Genomic DNA, 16957 nt, shown 5'->3' with positions numbered 1-16957 from the left:
AAAAATAAAATTTCAAAACATGTAACTTTTGAGAATTTGAAGCCATGAATTTATATAAAAACAAATTCACAGTGTTTAGCATGTCTAAACATTTTTCAGTGATCTTTCCTAAAAACCTGAGTTCATTTTTCTTAAAGGGAAGAACTTTCAACAAGAGAAGTTAATAACAAGGGAAGTGGGGGAGCGACAGGATTGTGCTTGTTTTATGTAGACACAGTAAGCACTGAAACGTTAAGGCCTTCAGGATACCGCCTATTTCTGCCTTTGTGATGCCAGTAGTTTTGCTAAAGCTATAGAAAGTTAAACTTGATACTTGGTGATTTTAAGTGATTCCTGCTGCACATAGAAACCCACTATCAGTACTGCAGAGATGTACGTGCAGACATGGTGGAAAGGTAGCATGCCTTTCACTCTTTTGGCAAGAAGACAACAAAAGACAGAGACTTGACATTTACAAAATACACGTTAACGTTGCCATTTGAGATAAAATCCAATGAGATATGTTTCATTTCTAAACCCAAGGGGTCTTTAAGTGATGTTACATAACGTATAGGGAAACACAGCATATATTGGATGTAATTAATTTGTATATGTATATGTGTTTGTTCTTCCTCAGGTACAGGAAAATAACACCCATCCTTTAGATCTGACTTGCTGCTGTGGATCCCTGTAAGAGTCTCTCACTGTGTTATTTCAAGTACCAGCAGTGCAAAAAGATGTGGATGCCCTCATTCTGTGCATGCACACACTGCCTACAGCTACCCTGTAGTGGTAGGCAGGGGAGGAACACCAGTGGGAAGAGTGTGGTGACCATCGCAGTGATACACCATTATGTATAGTGATCAGCACAGTAGCTACGAGTTCTTCACAAACCTTGTCTGTTACCAGACTGTTATACTGGAGCTGGGGAGGGGAACAGAATTTGCCACTCTCTCCTTTTTACTGTTGGGGACCAGGGGGTGGAATTCTGTGTTTTGGAGAAAGATTCCGGATTTCATTAGGTTAAAGCTGCTCAAATGTATTGTTCACAAGGCCCACATCTAGCCTTTACAGCCTGGGAACACACCACCTCACTCCTCAAAGAAGATCAAGGCCACTTGTCCATCTAATTTTTTGTCTTGTTGGCACTGCTTTCTCCTGATACTTCAGAGAAAAAATACAAAACCTTCCTGATTTACCTCACAAGGTGTGTGGGGCTCTGTATGGAGATGAGGATCATTCCTGGTTCCCCAGTGAAAAAAGCACACATTATGATTCTCCATTTCTTTATGTATTCACTAGTAAATAAACTATTCGGAGACAGCAATTCAGTTACGATTACACTTAACAAAAGTAAGTATTGTTGCCTTCCCCCCCACATCCTCTCTCAGTCTGCTCCCTGAAAAGAGCCAGGTTTTGGATGCAATCTAAAAATGTGACTGTATTTCTTCTTGCCTGTCCATGGGAGAAAGCAGGATACTTTCCTCATTATCTTAGTACCACCTTGCCCTCTTCCCTACAGTTTAGTGCAGCAAACAGATACCCTCAGCCTAAAACAGACTCTATTTTCTAGTAGAACTACATGCAGCAATAAATACCCATATGTCCAGGTATTTTTATATTAAGTTACAGTTAGAAATATAACTATAATCTCTTCAGCTCAGCGATATGAAATTACAGAAATCTTTTGGTTGTTTTATTTTCTCCCCACTGTAACATCAAATTGGCTGGTGATACGATACTTGCAGTGTAAGTCATTACAGGTCTGACGTTACAGTTGCTACACATTGCTGAATCTGTCAAATGAAAAGGGAGCACAAAGGGAATTTCCAAATGCAGCTGCTATTTCCCATTTGTTAAATCCTTTTATTACACCATATAAGTACACAGCTGGGAAATACTATAGAGTGGGAGTTAAAACAAAATATTTTGGCTTCCAGACATTCAGAATACACAAAGGACTCAGTGGAAAGCAATGCCTGATATCAAAAGGGAGTGAAAGTTTGAAAACATTTCTAGCCAGTGTGTTTTTTTTATGATAATACACAATGTAGTTTGAAGGTATCTTACATTACAGAAAGTGCTGCATACCACAAATGTTGGGGAAAAAAACTCCATTTTTTTTTCAGTCAAATTGCCCTACTACAGTGTCTTTTTTTCACTTAAGATCTGTACAGCCCTTGTAGCATGTTACGATGCATACTGTGTGCTGCCTCAAATTCCAGTGAAATCCTTAGTAGTTTTAAGGGCACAAAGGGTGCAGGATTGTGCCCTTAATTAGATACCACATAAAAGAGAAAATTTTTCCTCCCCATATGTCGACACAGCATTCTTTGAATTTACTATCTTATAACCAGACAACACACATTATTGATGCATTCTAATGACAGCACTACTGTCTTTACTTTCAGTGTAAATGGTATGAGCAGGTGCTTCTTCAAATCTGCTTTGAAAGGATCCGTCTGGGAAAGGTCAGAAAGCACTTACCTTCTGGGAATTTGGTTTTATTAAGTAGAAAAGCGGTCACTACCACAGCACCTATCTCAAAATTGCCCAATCCACCTTCTGGAATTTGTCTTTCTGGAAAGAAGCTCCTATCCTCCCTTAAAGGAGTATGAAATTGCCTTCATCAGGAAAATTGCAGATGCCTCTGAATTATTTCTTAGCAATATTGATGCCTGCTTGGAAACTGAGGTGTTTCAGAGAAACTTTATGCAGTTAATTGAGGCTTAAAAGTTTGCTCATGAAGGACGTAAGGGAGAAAAAAAAAAATTAGAAAACAACCCCAATAAGTTTCCCTAAATGACAGTTCCTCAAGGAGGGAAAAAAAAAAAAAAATCACTATTCACTGTTGTGATCTAACCAGTCATCTAACTCACCTAAACTGTAAATACACTGGGATCTTGGTCTGTATATTTTAGATCTCTCTTAAGTGCAACCAAACAGCAGGCCTTAGAACTTCGGTTTTCACTTCCAGCCAGGCCTTGTAAATTATACCCAGCTTTGAGCTGGGCAAAAAAATTTGTTTGGTTTAGCTGAGAACTACCTAAATAAGGATGACATACATTCACCGCCAGATTTAACCCAAGGGAATTGTGGAAACTCCTAACGATTTTCAGGACATTCATCTACATATATGATGGAATATTAACTGGAAAAAGGAGAAAGGAGAACCAGAGTCCTGTCACTCAAGCAAAGTTTATGCACCTGTCCTGAAACATGATAAGCCAGGTGTTGATTCGTGCCTGTCCAGAGGTATGGCAAGTGTTGACATCATAGTACAGCACTCAGAATGAAACCAGATTGCACTGTTGCTGTAAGTGTAAAACCGCTTCACAGCAATACAAATGAGTACAACTGATTACACTGACAGAGGTTCTATCATTTTGGCTTAAGCATTACTTCAGGCCCAAGGAACAGCTTGAACAAATGCTTGGAGGGGCTACTAGAGGCTAGGAGTACCTTCCTCTCCAGGACAGAGTCATTTTATCAATGTTATTGGTGTCTGAAATTCCCAGAGTGCATATGCCTCTCTGAATGAATAGGAAAGTAGCTGATGAATTCACAGGTCTATTTTTTTCCACCAACAAACTTGATCAGTACTTTCTAGTCTGCATCCAGCTTGTCCTCCTGACTACACAGAAGTTAAAATTATTCTGATGAGTTTATTGCATGACTTGGGCAAAAGGGCGACTCTCCATCCAGGATGAGGTTCCATCTGAGAAATCTGCACAGAAGCCATATACATCACTTACAACCTACTTTGCCAGGTTACTAACCTATAACCATTTTTCTGTAAAGCCATTTTTACAGCTGAAATTTTGCCTCCTTCATGACAGTCACCCAAATACTTAGGAATATTATAGGCCTGACAAAGCTCTGCACTGGGTTAAATTGTGCATTACAGATTAGGTAGCATTTTTCTGGTTTGGTGTGATCTTTTGAATCAACTGGATTTTAGAAAGAAAAAACCAAACATTATATTAGCAAAATAGATATTATTGTAGTGCTGCTATTTAACTAATTCCAGGCATCATATTATGCATGAAGAATTCCAGTATCTATGTTGATTAACGCATTAGAATTATTATTTCAAGGCAAACTTGAAATAAGTTCGTTATTTAGTTCTGCCAAAAAAACCCTACAAATGTTTTTTAACCATATTGAAAGCTGCTAATTCGTACTGAAAAAAAAAAAAAAAAACTTGCTGAAAAAATCCACTCAGACATTTAATAAAAATACAGAAGAAATTTTATGAAAAGGCAGGGTATTCTTTTTAAACTAACTGTGTGAATTTAATGTCTGTGAAAATCACTTTATGAAGAGTCTGGAATTATGATGTTCTAAATTTACAGGGCACCTGGCTGCTCCACGTACCTTAATTCTGTTCCTGAGGAACACATGCAAGGAAAATAAATTGACTGAGATGCTATGCCCATTCAGTCTTAATTCAGTCTGCCCATTTATTGCAACGTTTTGGGGATGCAGAGGCAGAATTTCAACTGCAAAATAATTTTATCTAGGCTACTGAAGAGAATACAGATAATAATTCTGATCATTGCTAACATCACCTGTATACAAACTGGTGATCTAGAGCAGAAGAGCATGGCATAGTTACTCATAAACACCTTTCCCCTCCACAAAAACTTGTAATTTCCTATAAATACAGCAGGATGTTTGTGTCACCTAAAATGCCAGCTTCTTTGTTGTGGTGTAAAGCTATAATATTCTAGGTTCGGTGGGTTCTATTTTTGAGAGACAAGTAGAAAAATGCATTAAAGTTTCTTCCTTCAGCACAACACATTGCAGATGACAAACAGTTGTGCACTACATCCTCCTGTCAGAAATTAATGTTTGAATATATGAGCTAGAGAGGTTATGACATAAATCAAGGTATGAATGAAAACATGATAAATAGATGTGTTTCCTTTCCGAAGGTGAACTCATCAAATGACCTCATTCATATAGACCTGTATACTTAAGAAGATTATACAATTGTAATTTACAATTACACATATTGATGTTGATCTATTACTAACACCGACACTTTAACGTTTAAAAAGCTTTACACCCAAGAAGGATTATGCTGAACACATCTTTCAAAATGGAAGTGAACAGCCTTTTACAACTCTGATTTAGAAAGCCACAGTGAGAACTGTGAAACTCACCATTCTGTGTTGGGCTGAGATGACTCCATCCCACTCAGGATCTTGTTGGATGGTCGTGACCAGAGTTGGTAGCTCCTCAGAGTGAGGTTTGTTGTGCATTACATTATGTAGAGGCAGATGAGAGGTCGCATGCTGATCACTGTTGCCCTCTTCCTTGTCTCGTGATGCTAAGTCCTGGGTCATTGTTTCCTCTCCATCAGCTGCACATGCAAATGGAGAGGTAGCCTGCTTGGAAGACATTCTTCTACAAAACAACAGAAAAAAAGAAAACATTGGTTTTAAATGGGAAAAAAAAATCAAGCTCAAAATAGTCCTCTAAACACACCACAGTTGCCTACAACAGTTAAAACTTAACCATATGCAGTCAAGAAAAGTAGTCTAAAAAGTACGGGTGTGGGGCATCTGGATCCAAAACACTGAGAAAAAGTATTCATTGATGCCAAGTCAAGGTCAGGGTTAAGTTATATGATGTCATTCTATTCATTTAGACTTGTCAAACAATATAATTTTCCCCAGCCATAAGAAAATAGTGATCTTATTGGTATTTTCATGTTGAATTTGCCTAAGAGTTCGTCTTTAAACTCTTACTCCCATGAGCAATCTGAAGGTTATAAGCAAATGTTTAAATGAGAGAGTCCATCGTGCTTTCCTAACTTCACTCCTTGCAAGCAGAAGATGTTTTCCACATAGATAAGAATTTTTAAATCCATTTCACATTCTGCCATATACGTCCTTTTGCTGTTTGTTGAAAGCTGTATCTGCTCTTAACCTGTTTAAAATTTTACTCAGTTTTACCTTTTGAAAAGTGTTTCGAGACATTCCTGTGAAAAGTGTTCTAAAACTGAAGGGTCTATTGAATGGATGGATAATATCTGAGTACCCTTTTACAGTTCAAACTAAAAATCTAAAATAATTATGTTGCATTTCATATTAGGCATTGAGTACAGGATATAGCTCAACAAATTACTTTAAATGACTTAAAAGTGTAATGAACAAATGCATTGATATATGTTAAATGTCTTTTCCTAATAATGGCCTCTTACTACCATCTCGTATGCAAACACAGCTTTCACCACAGTTTCTGCACTTAAATGAAAATATAACTGACTTCAACTCAAAATCTGAAAACACTCTGTTTAAAATTTCTAATAAGATTAACTGCAACTGTTAAAACAATCATTAATAAACCTGCAAGAAGACAGCTAAAATACATTAAGCCATTTTCCCAGGTTTTAGTAACTTTAGAATATCCGTGACACTGAAATTGCTAAGAAACTAAGGAATAAGATCTTCACCTTAATTGCTTTTTAACAATAATTGATTTCATACCTTTTCTTTAAAAATGCACAAATCAGTTAACATCGGAAACCACATGAGCATTTTTCAAATTAGCAAATCATTAACTTGCTAGTACTGTTTCTACAGACAAATAAATACTGATTAAAGGGTCTGGAAATCTGAGACTAACAGTTAAATTTAAAAATCTGTCACATGCTTTCATGAATATTACAGTGAAGGAAATATCAAGTGCAAAGAAAAATAATTAAGTTAATTCCAATTTAAACAGTAGTTTTCATGTAGCAGCCTGTGTTTCACATAGGATTTAACAGCTAATGCTAAATTTCTCACAATTAATGAGGGAGTTCAGATTTAGTATCCTACAGTGAAAAAAAAAATTAATATAAGATCAATTAATCTAATTATGTACAGTTCTATATGAAAGTATTACAAGCTTTGAAGTGCTTTGAAACATATTAAAACACTGATACCTATTTAGAATAACTATTCTGTAAATAGAGATAATCCTGCCTCTTAAACTCGATACTGGTGGGGAAAAAAAGCTTTGCATTTTCTTGAGGGGAGCCTGAGTGTAAGTGGGAGTCTGATATTAATGTTGCCAATAAGCAGAACTGAGGAATTTAAACTGTGTCTTACATTCTTACTATGCTAAAGAATTTGTGTTGATGCTACAGAGAACATGCCAGGAGTTCAGCAACCGGCATTATTCTGCGTACTTCAAAAGGTTCTGGTTCATAATTACTATGATCCAAGATAAAATAAAAGGTTTGCTTTCCCTTTTCTCTTTAAAATAGTCACGTTAATGTAATCACTCACGTGAAAATATAAGTCAATGCTCTATGCAATTTGAAAACCAGACATGAAAACCGAAAGTCACAATAAAGGATTTTCCTTTCTTTCACCTCCTCAACGGATCTCATTCCTGTTTCAAACTGAATGAGCTTCTGTGAAAAGAAATAGCTATGGCTGTTTCTTCACCATAAATTAATCATGACAGAAAACTAGAAATGAAAATGTCTCTTAAGAATAATTTCAACTACAAACTGCACCAATGAATAATAGTGCACAATCCTAATTAAACACAACTCTGCAGCTGCAAAAATAGGCTGAATCTGTCCAAAGCTACGAGTTGGCTTTAAAGGCTGGTTTGTTAGGGACTGTTTTCTTAAGGAAGGCTGGGCCCTCAGTCTTAATCAGCCAATAAATTATTTCCTGCAATTACATTAAATAGAAAATTATCTTCAAATTGGGAATGTTAATTGAAAATCAAAATTCAGACTGAAGTTTAGAAATTACATGCTGAATATAATTAGTCTAGAAAGGCTTCACCTCTTTTTCATAAACAGGCTTTTGGTATTTCCTCAAGTGACCATTCAGTAAAGCTATCTACTGGTAATGCACTACAGAGGAAACACTTTTTCTTTGCCGTATACACTAATACGCTTTCCTCTTATTCATGATGTTTTAAACACAATGAAATAAAAATCTCTATTCACGTTCTGTTCTTTAAGTTGATTACGTGGTGAAAAGGGGACTCAGTTAACCTTAAAAATAAAATTATACTGACAGTCGTATTCATTAATAATCTCAAGCCATGCCCAGCAACTTCTCTGTGTATTAGCCTAAGAGAACGGACGGAGAGCAGGGTTCAAATGCTTCCTAGCTCCACCTACCCCTTTTCCCCACCGCTGCATTATGGTCAGACACATTTCCATAGCGTGCTTTCCTCAGTTGCCCGTAGTCCTGGAGCACAGACAAGCTCAGGCAGGTCTACCAGGCACTTGCTCTCCTCTCAACATAATTTTTAGGGGTGTCTTTCACTCTATTTTCCCCCAAACCTTTGTCAAAATGGCAAGATTGAGCACATTATTTATGGTCAGAGGTCAGCACTTAATGGGACCTTTCAGGTTTTTGGTTGCTAGATTTTAAACATCGGGGTAAAAGGGACAGAGATGTAGGACCTTGCTAGATTAGGCCCTCCACCTTCTTTTCCCAGCACAATCATTAACTCAATCGATACACCTCATGTACGTCTTCTGAGGGTGCCAGGGTATGCACCAAATATTGATTATGCCTGGCTTTATAAGCAGTAAAACAGTAAATATAAACTCTGTGACGGGGTGTTATCCAGACAATTACTTCATGCAGGTTTTTACTCATTACCTGTCTGTTTTTACTTAAATGGGAGAATTCTGTACACAGAACTCCACCAGGTCCAAAGGCAGAGTTTGGCCAATAACTCCAAGGTCTCAAGAAATTCAAAGGGAGAAGAATCTGGCCCATCTGAGTCATTTATGTTTACGATAACATTAAACCATAGAACAGGTTGTTGTGTTAAAATGTTTTAATGTTGAAATGCAAGTATGAATAGCAGGCACATTTTAAGCCATAACTACTTCCCAGTTTTTCATTTAAAATATTCAAAATGCATTTGCTAAAATCCCTGGAGAGACAGAGGAGGGAGGGATCAATATTCATCATAAACAAGGCTTGTAAAAGGTATCCAGAACTTACTAATTTCTGTTATAATTTATTTTATTTTTTCTCCTATTATCAATTAAATTCACTCAAATGATTTTAGAAAAAGTTTCTGATAAAAAATATCTCCCTAGTTATAACCCCTGCAAACAGGGGTTTATAATGGAAGTGCTGACACAACCCTAACTACAGCAGCGCAAATGGTGCCGCTATAATACACAAAATCAAGTTCTATTATTCTAAACTATCCTCGCTCGGGGGGTTTTCTTTACTGTGCTCCCAGACAAACTGCTGAAGCATGAAAAATTTAAATGCAATCAAGTGGGTCCAATTCTACTTTACTAGAACAAGTGTCTACAGTGGTACAATCTTAAAAGAAGATGCAACAGATTTGTTTGGTGCTTTTCTTTCTTTTTTCTTTTTTAGCTGTTTATTTATAATACTGTGCAATGGAGATAAAATAAGAGAGGAAATTACACTCACATTATATCAGTATATTGATTACACAGCACACAATCAGAAAGAAAACTACATTGTGAAATTGTTGCTTTGGTTAAATTGACAGATTAGCTGAACACAGCAATCACTAAAGGTGGAAAATATACCTAATGGGTATGAAAAAAGGGTTGGAAAAGGCCCGAATTATCTGAAGTCCTATCACCTCCTCAACTTTGAGAATTAAATAAATCTTGGTTTGGATTTTCCAAAACTAGAATAAATTCTATCTCATTTTGAACTTGAGACAGAAAAAAAAAAATGAGAACATTTATCAAAACCTCAGTAAAGCCTAGGAATAAGACCCCAATTTCAGTCAGCCTCAATACCAAGGCAGTAAAGCTAAAACTGAGCTGCTAAGGTTGTTTTACCTACATAAAACTAAACACAGACCCAAACAGCTCCATTCTCTATATATCTGACATGATTTTTTGTTTTACTCCAGAGAAGAAATTCTCTTTGCTCTAATGAAGACTGGCAATCAGATTCTCAAAATATCAGTTTTCCTTTTTTCCTACAGACAGTGTGTGTTACACCTTTCCAAATACAAATAATAATATCTTTTTTTTGTCTGAGGCTCTTCTATGTTCTCAAATTCTTCAAACAATGTGTATCTTCTTTTTTGAAACAATTAGATGACATGCCTGACATGAAAGGCTTCCAAAGCCTAAAATCTTCTATCCCTGCTGACTGCTGAAATGATTAAACGTTACAGTGGAAATTATAGCTAGACCTGGAATTTTAGCTGCTAGACATTTCAGAATCAAGCCACAAAGTATTAACACAGATAACAATGTGATTTCTATTCACTATTTCAAAAACATACAAACTAAGCAGTAACAATGAGATATATGAAAAAGTAGACTTGTAGTTGGCCGGAGACTCTAGCTTTTGCTCTGTTCCACCCTCACAAAGCATTCATAAACCTAAAGACATCTACACTGCAGCCACATAAAGGACTGCTTTGTAGAGCTGAGATATCCAAAAGAAGTTTCAACAAGCTCGTTTCTGATAGCGCTCCAACTACAGTAGCGTGGTACTTGGATGGGCTAATTCATCCCACTTTAGTGACTGCAGTACAGATGTAGCCTAGGTCTACAGCTCCAACAGTAGATTGGAATCAGATTAGATTAGAAATACATTCACTTACAGAGCTTTTATGAACAGTCTCCATTCCTTTTCCCCAAAGTGCCAGATTAACGTACTTAAGTGCATGATTAACTGTAAGTATGCAAGCAGTCCACTAATTTCAAATTGGACTACTCTGTTTCAAAAAGTTAAGCACATGTTTAAGTGCTTTGGTGACTCCAGAACTAAATAAATTAAGAGAAGCCATTTTTAGAAGTAATCATAACCTTTTAAATATTTCCTTCTAAACTTTTATGCTAACCTGGTGTTCATGAAAAGTAAAATTCGGCCACAGCATTTTAGCCCTCCCCACCTTCTAAAAGAGCAACAAACGTGCATACTCGTGTCTTAACTTACAGGATCCTCTCTCACAAATCAGCACTCGGCTCTGGGATAAACTGAACGCACCGTACACCCTTTGCCTGCACTGCCCACGGTATCCTCCTCTTTCACACCCGTGGCACACCTCATTGCTTGCTGGTCCTGTGTCTTTCATGGATCCTCAAACCCCTTCTGAAATGCAAGAGGATCCTTTATGCAACCTATTTTGCAGTGCAAGGTCACCTGTACGAGTTCAAGTCTGATGTAGAACAGGGTACAGTGATATAGTTGCACAGAAGTAACTGGAACAATTTCCTTATTTCTATCTGCAAACCAGTTTAGCACAGTTACACATTCAGGAAAACTGATCTTTATTTTTGCTCTATAAGGATACCAGTAACAGTAGTGTTCAGATAGACTTAAAGAAAAATGGAAATGCTTTGCCAAATATTTTTGGCTATTGCCAAATATTATATAGCCAAAATATTTCACAGCTCTGCTCCTGTAAAACAATGTTATGTAGGCATAACTCAGTGACATAATGCATTGTAAATCTAATGCCGTAATCTGTCTGCCATTTTAAATAAACAGTTATTTCCTAAAATTATGAAATTTCATATCAGTTTCCAAGAAGCCTTAGTAACACCAATGAATAGTTACAGGTTCTATCCTTCTGGGGCCTCACACCCCAACAGGAATCACTATGCACAAAACCTCTATAAACTGACAAAGCAGCAATGGGAGAGAATCTCCCAGGTTCTTGGATCTGGCTCGACTCACAGCAAGGCCTTAAGCCAAACAGCTCAGCTCCCTCAGGCTCTTCCTTGGCTTGATTTTGCAGGATACTACAAGGATTGGTTACATATAGATCATAAACAAAGCATTGCAAGATTAGAGAGTTTATGGTACTTGCAGGAATCACTTTGGAAATAAAGGGGGCGGGGGGGCAGGAGGGAGATATGATTCAAGAAATGGCAGCTGTAATGTTAACCGACCACCTGAATCTCTCGGGAAATAAGCATCAAGCTAAGCAACACACCCACAGCTTCCAAGATACACAGCTATTCTTACATTTGTTTTTCCAGTCCACACAAATTGCATTTCTGCTAATGGACATGAATCCAAGCCACAAAGTTTGACTTCAGATTCAGGCTTCCTCAAAGGTCCGAAGGTTTAGAACAATTTCTTATGTATTTCTTCTCATTTGTAATGAAACAATGTAATCAATCACAGCCCCTCATGAGTTTTCAGTGAAAATCCAAAGTCTTCATTCGGATTTGTAAAATGCCAAAAATCCAACCTACCTTTCTAGTAGGTCAGATGTTCCATTCTCTTTATTCACCACCAGGAGCTTTCCCTGAAAATGCCTAAAGTGAACCCCCTCACACTGAACGCAGTCCAGGGCAGGGAAAGAATAGTCATTTAGCACCTGGGATGTGCTCATCTTCAGTCACTGTAGTTAATGTTTTCTATAGTTTATATTTAGCTCACAATATTGCTGTCACTTTATTTAAACAGCTTGAGACTGTTCTTTGGACTAGAGCTCATATGCCCTGGAATGCTTTGACTCATGAATTGTTTCTCCTGATAATGTTACATCACGTAACCACCTCTGTTTAATTGGTTGGTATTAGCTTCTCAGTGATGACTGCCTTTAAAGTCCTATGACTAGACCATGTGTCTCGATATCCAATTTCCTACTGTTGGAAAAAGAGAAAGAAAAATGGCAGTACTGACTTCCAGCAATCTTTACCAATAACTATGGGAAAAGAGTGAGCGTGCCAAGAATTTATCCATCAGCAACTTACTAGGATTTGGTTTTTTAGGCAGCAAATAACAAAATATACAATATAAATAAAAGCAATTGTTAACAATAAAATTAAAAACAGTGGTTGCTATAAATAAGCATTCATTCACATATTTTTATGGAATAGAATGACTTGTTTAGCTGAATGATTGTATAAATGGTTTTGATAAAGGACGCCTAAAAATACTAAGAGGAATTTATTTTAGCATGTTTAGACTTTGAGTTGAGATTTTATACAAAAGACAAGAATACATATTTTTTCCCCCCTTACAAAGTCAGTTGAGCACTTGTTCTAATAATAGAAATCCTCCTGAACACACCTAACTAACCCTGATGGGCATAAGTTCCTGAAAGGTTCATTAAATCCTTTCAATATTCTATGAGATAGATACTCCAAAGTTAAGATACAGTATTCTTACATTTTTTTTCCTCCTACAGTTAATTTTCAGGAGGTGCTTAAACTTCCATGTAATGAGTTAAAGAGTTAATTTTCAGTCCCAGAGGTGTGAAAACAAAGGTTACGTGCCATTTCTGTGCACCACCTAATTTAGAATAGAAATATTCTGAACCAATTTCTCTCCCCTCCTTCCCTGTTCTCTTCTCTCCATCTCCATATTTTTGATTCTTTTTCCAAATCGATTAGTGCACCTCAGTGAAATGAAGTATCAATTTCAGGTTTACCTGTACAGTTGCACTAAACCACCTAATTAGTACCTCTATGTATCATGAAACAATGGCTCTGCAGCTCAGTTATGGATTGTCTTTTTAATAAAAACCTTCGACTACAAGCCTAGAAACATTTCTAGCAGGCAAAATACTTGATTCAGTAGAGGTTACGCAAGCATCAAAGCACTTAAATATAGGTGCCAAACCACATTGCCAGGAGCTCTTAGTACTGCAAGGTACTGTTACCTGACAGCTTGGTGAATATAAAATTACTTGTTTCTCCAACTGAAGACAATCAAATTGTCACCTTCCATTGTAATAATGCACAACTAGGGATCAGCAAAGTGCCAACATGATTACCAGGAAGAAAAGAAAACATAACAAAAATATCAAATCTGTATTTCTCTAAAGGGTAAACATATCCATCTGGCTATTCACAAAGAAAAGGAGGAGGGATTTTATTTTTCCTATCAAATATCCTAGTGTTATTTAGCAAAAAGACTTATATGTCTTTCATTAAGTGAAAAAGAAAAACAGCTAAAGAAGGCGATTCATGAAATACTAAAAATAAACACAGGTCAGAACTGCGCTGGGATGTTACTTGTGCACGTTTAAAGGACTGCAATTGTCATCAGAGATGCTAGGGACAAGCACACGTACCTGCACTGTTGTTATAAGCTCATATGTGTGAGGATTCATAAAAATTAATTCTAACTGGCACATGGCGTACTTTGGCACAAGCTACACATGACGTGCCACTTTTTATTTGTTTATTTAAATGACTTCATTCTAAGAACTGAAAATTAAGTTTGAACTGCAGGCTGCCTCAGACCTGGGACTTTCAGGATATTAAAAACCCGAGAAAAACCTTTGAAGGGGGTGATCTGAATACATGAGAACTAATATTTTCACCATATATTTCTTTAGGATATTCAGCAAATGGCCTACATATTCAGGAGTGAAAGTTGCATTTTGGTGATGCAGAGATCTCATAACCAGAAATTGTGTTTTATATCTACGGTAGCTCTGGGCATCCTATAAGACATAAAAGAGTGTTCTTAGGTAGGATATATACTTGAAAAAATATTTTCATCTGGTTCATAGAAAAGAAGCTAAACCTAAATTCTTCATGAAAAACTTGCATTGTTGAGTGTTATCATGGATTACCTTTTCTGTATAAATATTCCAGTCTCTATTAATGCATGGACTAAGTTCTTGTATGTTTATTGATGTCAATGCACATCACTTTCAAATACTTTTTAAAGTTTCACCAGTGAAGGAGGAGTTACAAAAAGAGAGAAAAGAAAAACATGCAAAGCCAAGAATCGGTCTTTGACATTGTTTTTTTCCTGAAGGAATGTTTAAGAATAGCAGTAAGGGATGAGCAGCTTTTTTCCCCCCTGCACAACTGCACCAGAGCCAGATGTAATCCTAACCCTTGCAGCGAGAGCAGGCACAAGGACTACTTAAATATCTCGTTAGCCTTGCAGAAGAGGTTAAGGAAAAGATGCAGGCTCCACATAACTGGGAACAACTCCTGTGACTTGTCTCAGGCATCGCATTCCCAGGAGCTCAGGTGCAGCAGCGAAAGGCCGGGCTTTCCAGCTACAACCTGCACGCAGGTTTTGGCCATCGATGCTCTTGCACACTACACTGCGTCATACGACACAGCACCTTCTTTTCCACTCTATTAGAATATTGATATACTCTAGCTGATATTCCTTATATTGGCATTATTTTCGAGGGGCTAAGCAGCAAATTTAGAGGGACAGACTAGGATATGGGTCACTGGGAACATAGGAAGAAAGGAGGGGAGCAAGAGTCCACAACAATTTGAAAGTCACAAGCATTTTGATCAGATAAAACAAAAGTAGAAAAATGCCCCATTTTCTGCAGCTTTGAGAAATTCTGATTTTTGTTAGAGTCAGGCTTTTACAAGGCAGCATCATGCACAATATTTCTTTGTTTTGATTTAAGGCTGACACAATATGATCCTTACATATGTGCATAATGGGAACCCTAAGATGTGTTTACAGACCCCTGCAGGAACCACCTCATTTACCAGTGAGCTGCAGCTACCACTGGGATAAAGGACAGGGAAGTCTGAAGCAGCACACTGTTTAGAAAAAGATTACAGAGGATACTATGCCTAGCTGAAACTACCCAGCAAATATTTCAGAAATATCCCTGTTTGATTGGCAACGTGGCCAAGAACAACAGCGCAGCAACTTCTCACTTTCTCCCCACCAAGCCCTCCACTGCTTGGGCTGTGCAAGTTTTCATAAGAGGGAGTAGATGGAGCCCTTTTTTTCTTAACATTAATTTACTTCAATATGAAAATATGAAGACAAAAGATAAATAATTGCAACAGCCTAAGAATTTAAATCAAGTAAAACAAAACATTATCTCCTCTGTTAATTAAGCTAATCAGTGGCCATTAAATGCAAACAATTTAAAGTTCAATTTATTGAGACTTTGAACCTCCTATCCTTTCACAAGATCCACAGATGAAATCTCTACCAATCTTAACTGCCTTTAAAAAAAAGAAAATTAAAGCAACTAATACATTGTTATTCATAGTCTTGTTCTTAGTATGACATACTTAACAATATCAAGTATTTTCATTGTTATTTAGTAAAACAACAAAAAAAACCAACCACAAACCAAATCATTGTTTACTACTAACAGTGTCCCAGTGCAAGTGTTGTCTTTTGAAGGAATTCATTAAGATATTTTGTCTAGGCACTGAAAAGAATCAGAGAACATTAAAAAGTGATTGTCACAGGTGAAACACACACCCCTCATCACAGCCTGGAGGGACCCAGCAGCGTGCAGTCCCTGCACACAGCACTCTGCAACTGCAGCAGTCGCAAAGGGAACTACAGGCTCTCCCTGTCTTTTGGTTTCAGTTCTGCAATGCACCACAAAATTGTTAGGGAGAAATAACTTGCAGTAACTGAGGACCCTCAACTATCCTGTTTTCGTGGAAGATTACAGCATACAGGATGTGATCTCTAGCAAGAGGGAAACATGCAGGGCAAAATCAGTCGTGAGGGTAAAGGTGAAGAGTGCCCAGGCTCTGAATTGCTCCACACTTCCAGGTGCTCAAAGTTCTGTGTTAGGATTTTTAAATGTGTCAAAGAACAGCATGAAGCACAATTATCAGAATACAAAAACACAAACCAAAGGCCCAGTCAAATGAAGTTGTCCCCAGATAATTAGAAAGCAAAAACCCAAACACGTAAAAAGCAAATTTACTGTCAGTGATTTTAAAAATTTTAACATTGCTATTTAAATTCAGTTAGACCCCTCACAAGTGATTTTAGCTAAAATACTGAAATATTCTATAACAACTTGTGATGCAGTATGTTTACCATTGAAATACACAGCGCCTTGTTGTGGTTTTCATCTCTGACCCATTTTTTCCTATATTTTAAGGATAAAACATATGATCTGCATTTGTAAAAGAGTCTTGTCTTCTCAAACAGTGTCAATTTTTGCTCAGGGCTATATTTTGTAATAGTTTCCTGCTTACATATATTGGTAACAATTTATAATAGACAAGCAAACATCACATAATATGTGCAGCCTATTACTTCTAAAAACAGATTCAAAC

The 16957-nt window shown here is 37.1% G+C and overlaps 1 protein-coding gene across 9 annotated transcripts in view; it reads right to left on the bottom strand.

Annotated features, from left to right (window-relative positions):
• SOX6 (SRY-box transcription factor 6) overlaps window positions 1-16957 on the bottom strand; it is a 372748-nt gene that overhangs the window by 225878 nt on the left and 129913 nt on the right. For 8 of the 9 annotated variants that reach the window (XM_037401650.1, XM_037401652.1, XM_037401645.1 and 5 more), the window contains one exon: window positions 5148-5391. In XM_037401650.1, coding sequence (XP_037257547.1) covers window positions 5148-5387 — 240 coding nt within the window. In that variant the 5' untranslated portion in view covers window positions 5388-5391. Of the gene's footprint in view, window positions 1-5147; window positions 5392-10904; window positions 11061-16957 lie in introns of those variants that run through there. The other variant, XM_037401649.1, reaches the window with a different exon arrangement.

The sequence above is a fragment of the Falco rusticolus genome, chromosome 10, assembly GCF_015220075.1.
Source record: "Falco rusticolus isolate bFalRus1 chromosome 10, bFalRus1.pri, whole genome shotgun sequence".
In the NCBI taxonomy this organism is placed as follows: Eukaryota; Metazoa; Chordata; class Aves; order Falconiformes; family Falconidae; genus Falco; species Falco rusticolus.
Note: the sequence above shows the minus strand (reverse complement) of the source record. Positions and strands in the feature narration are given on the sequence as shown.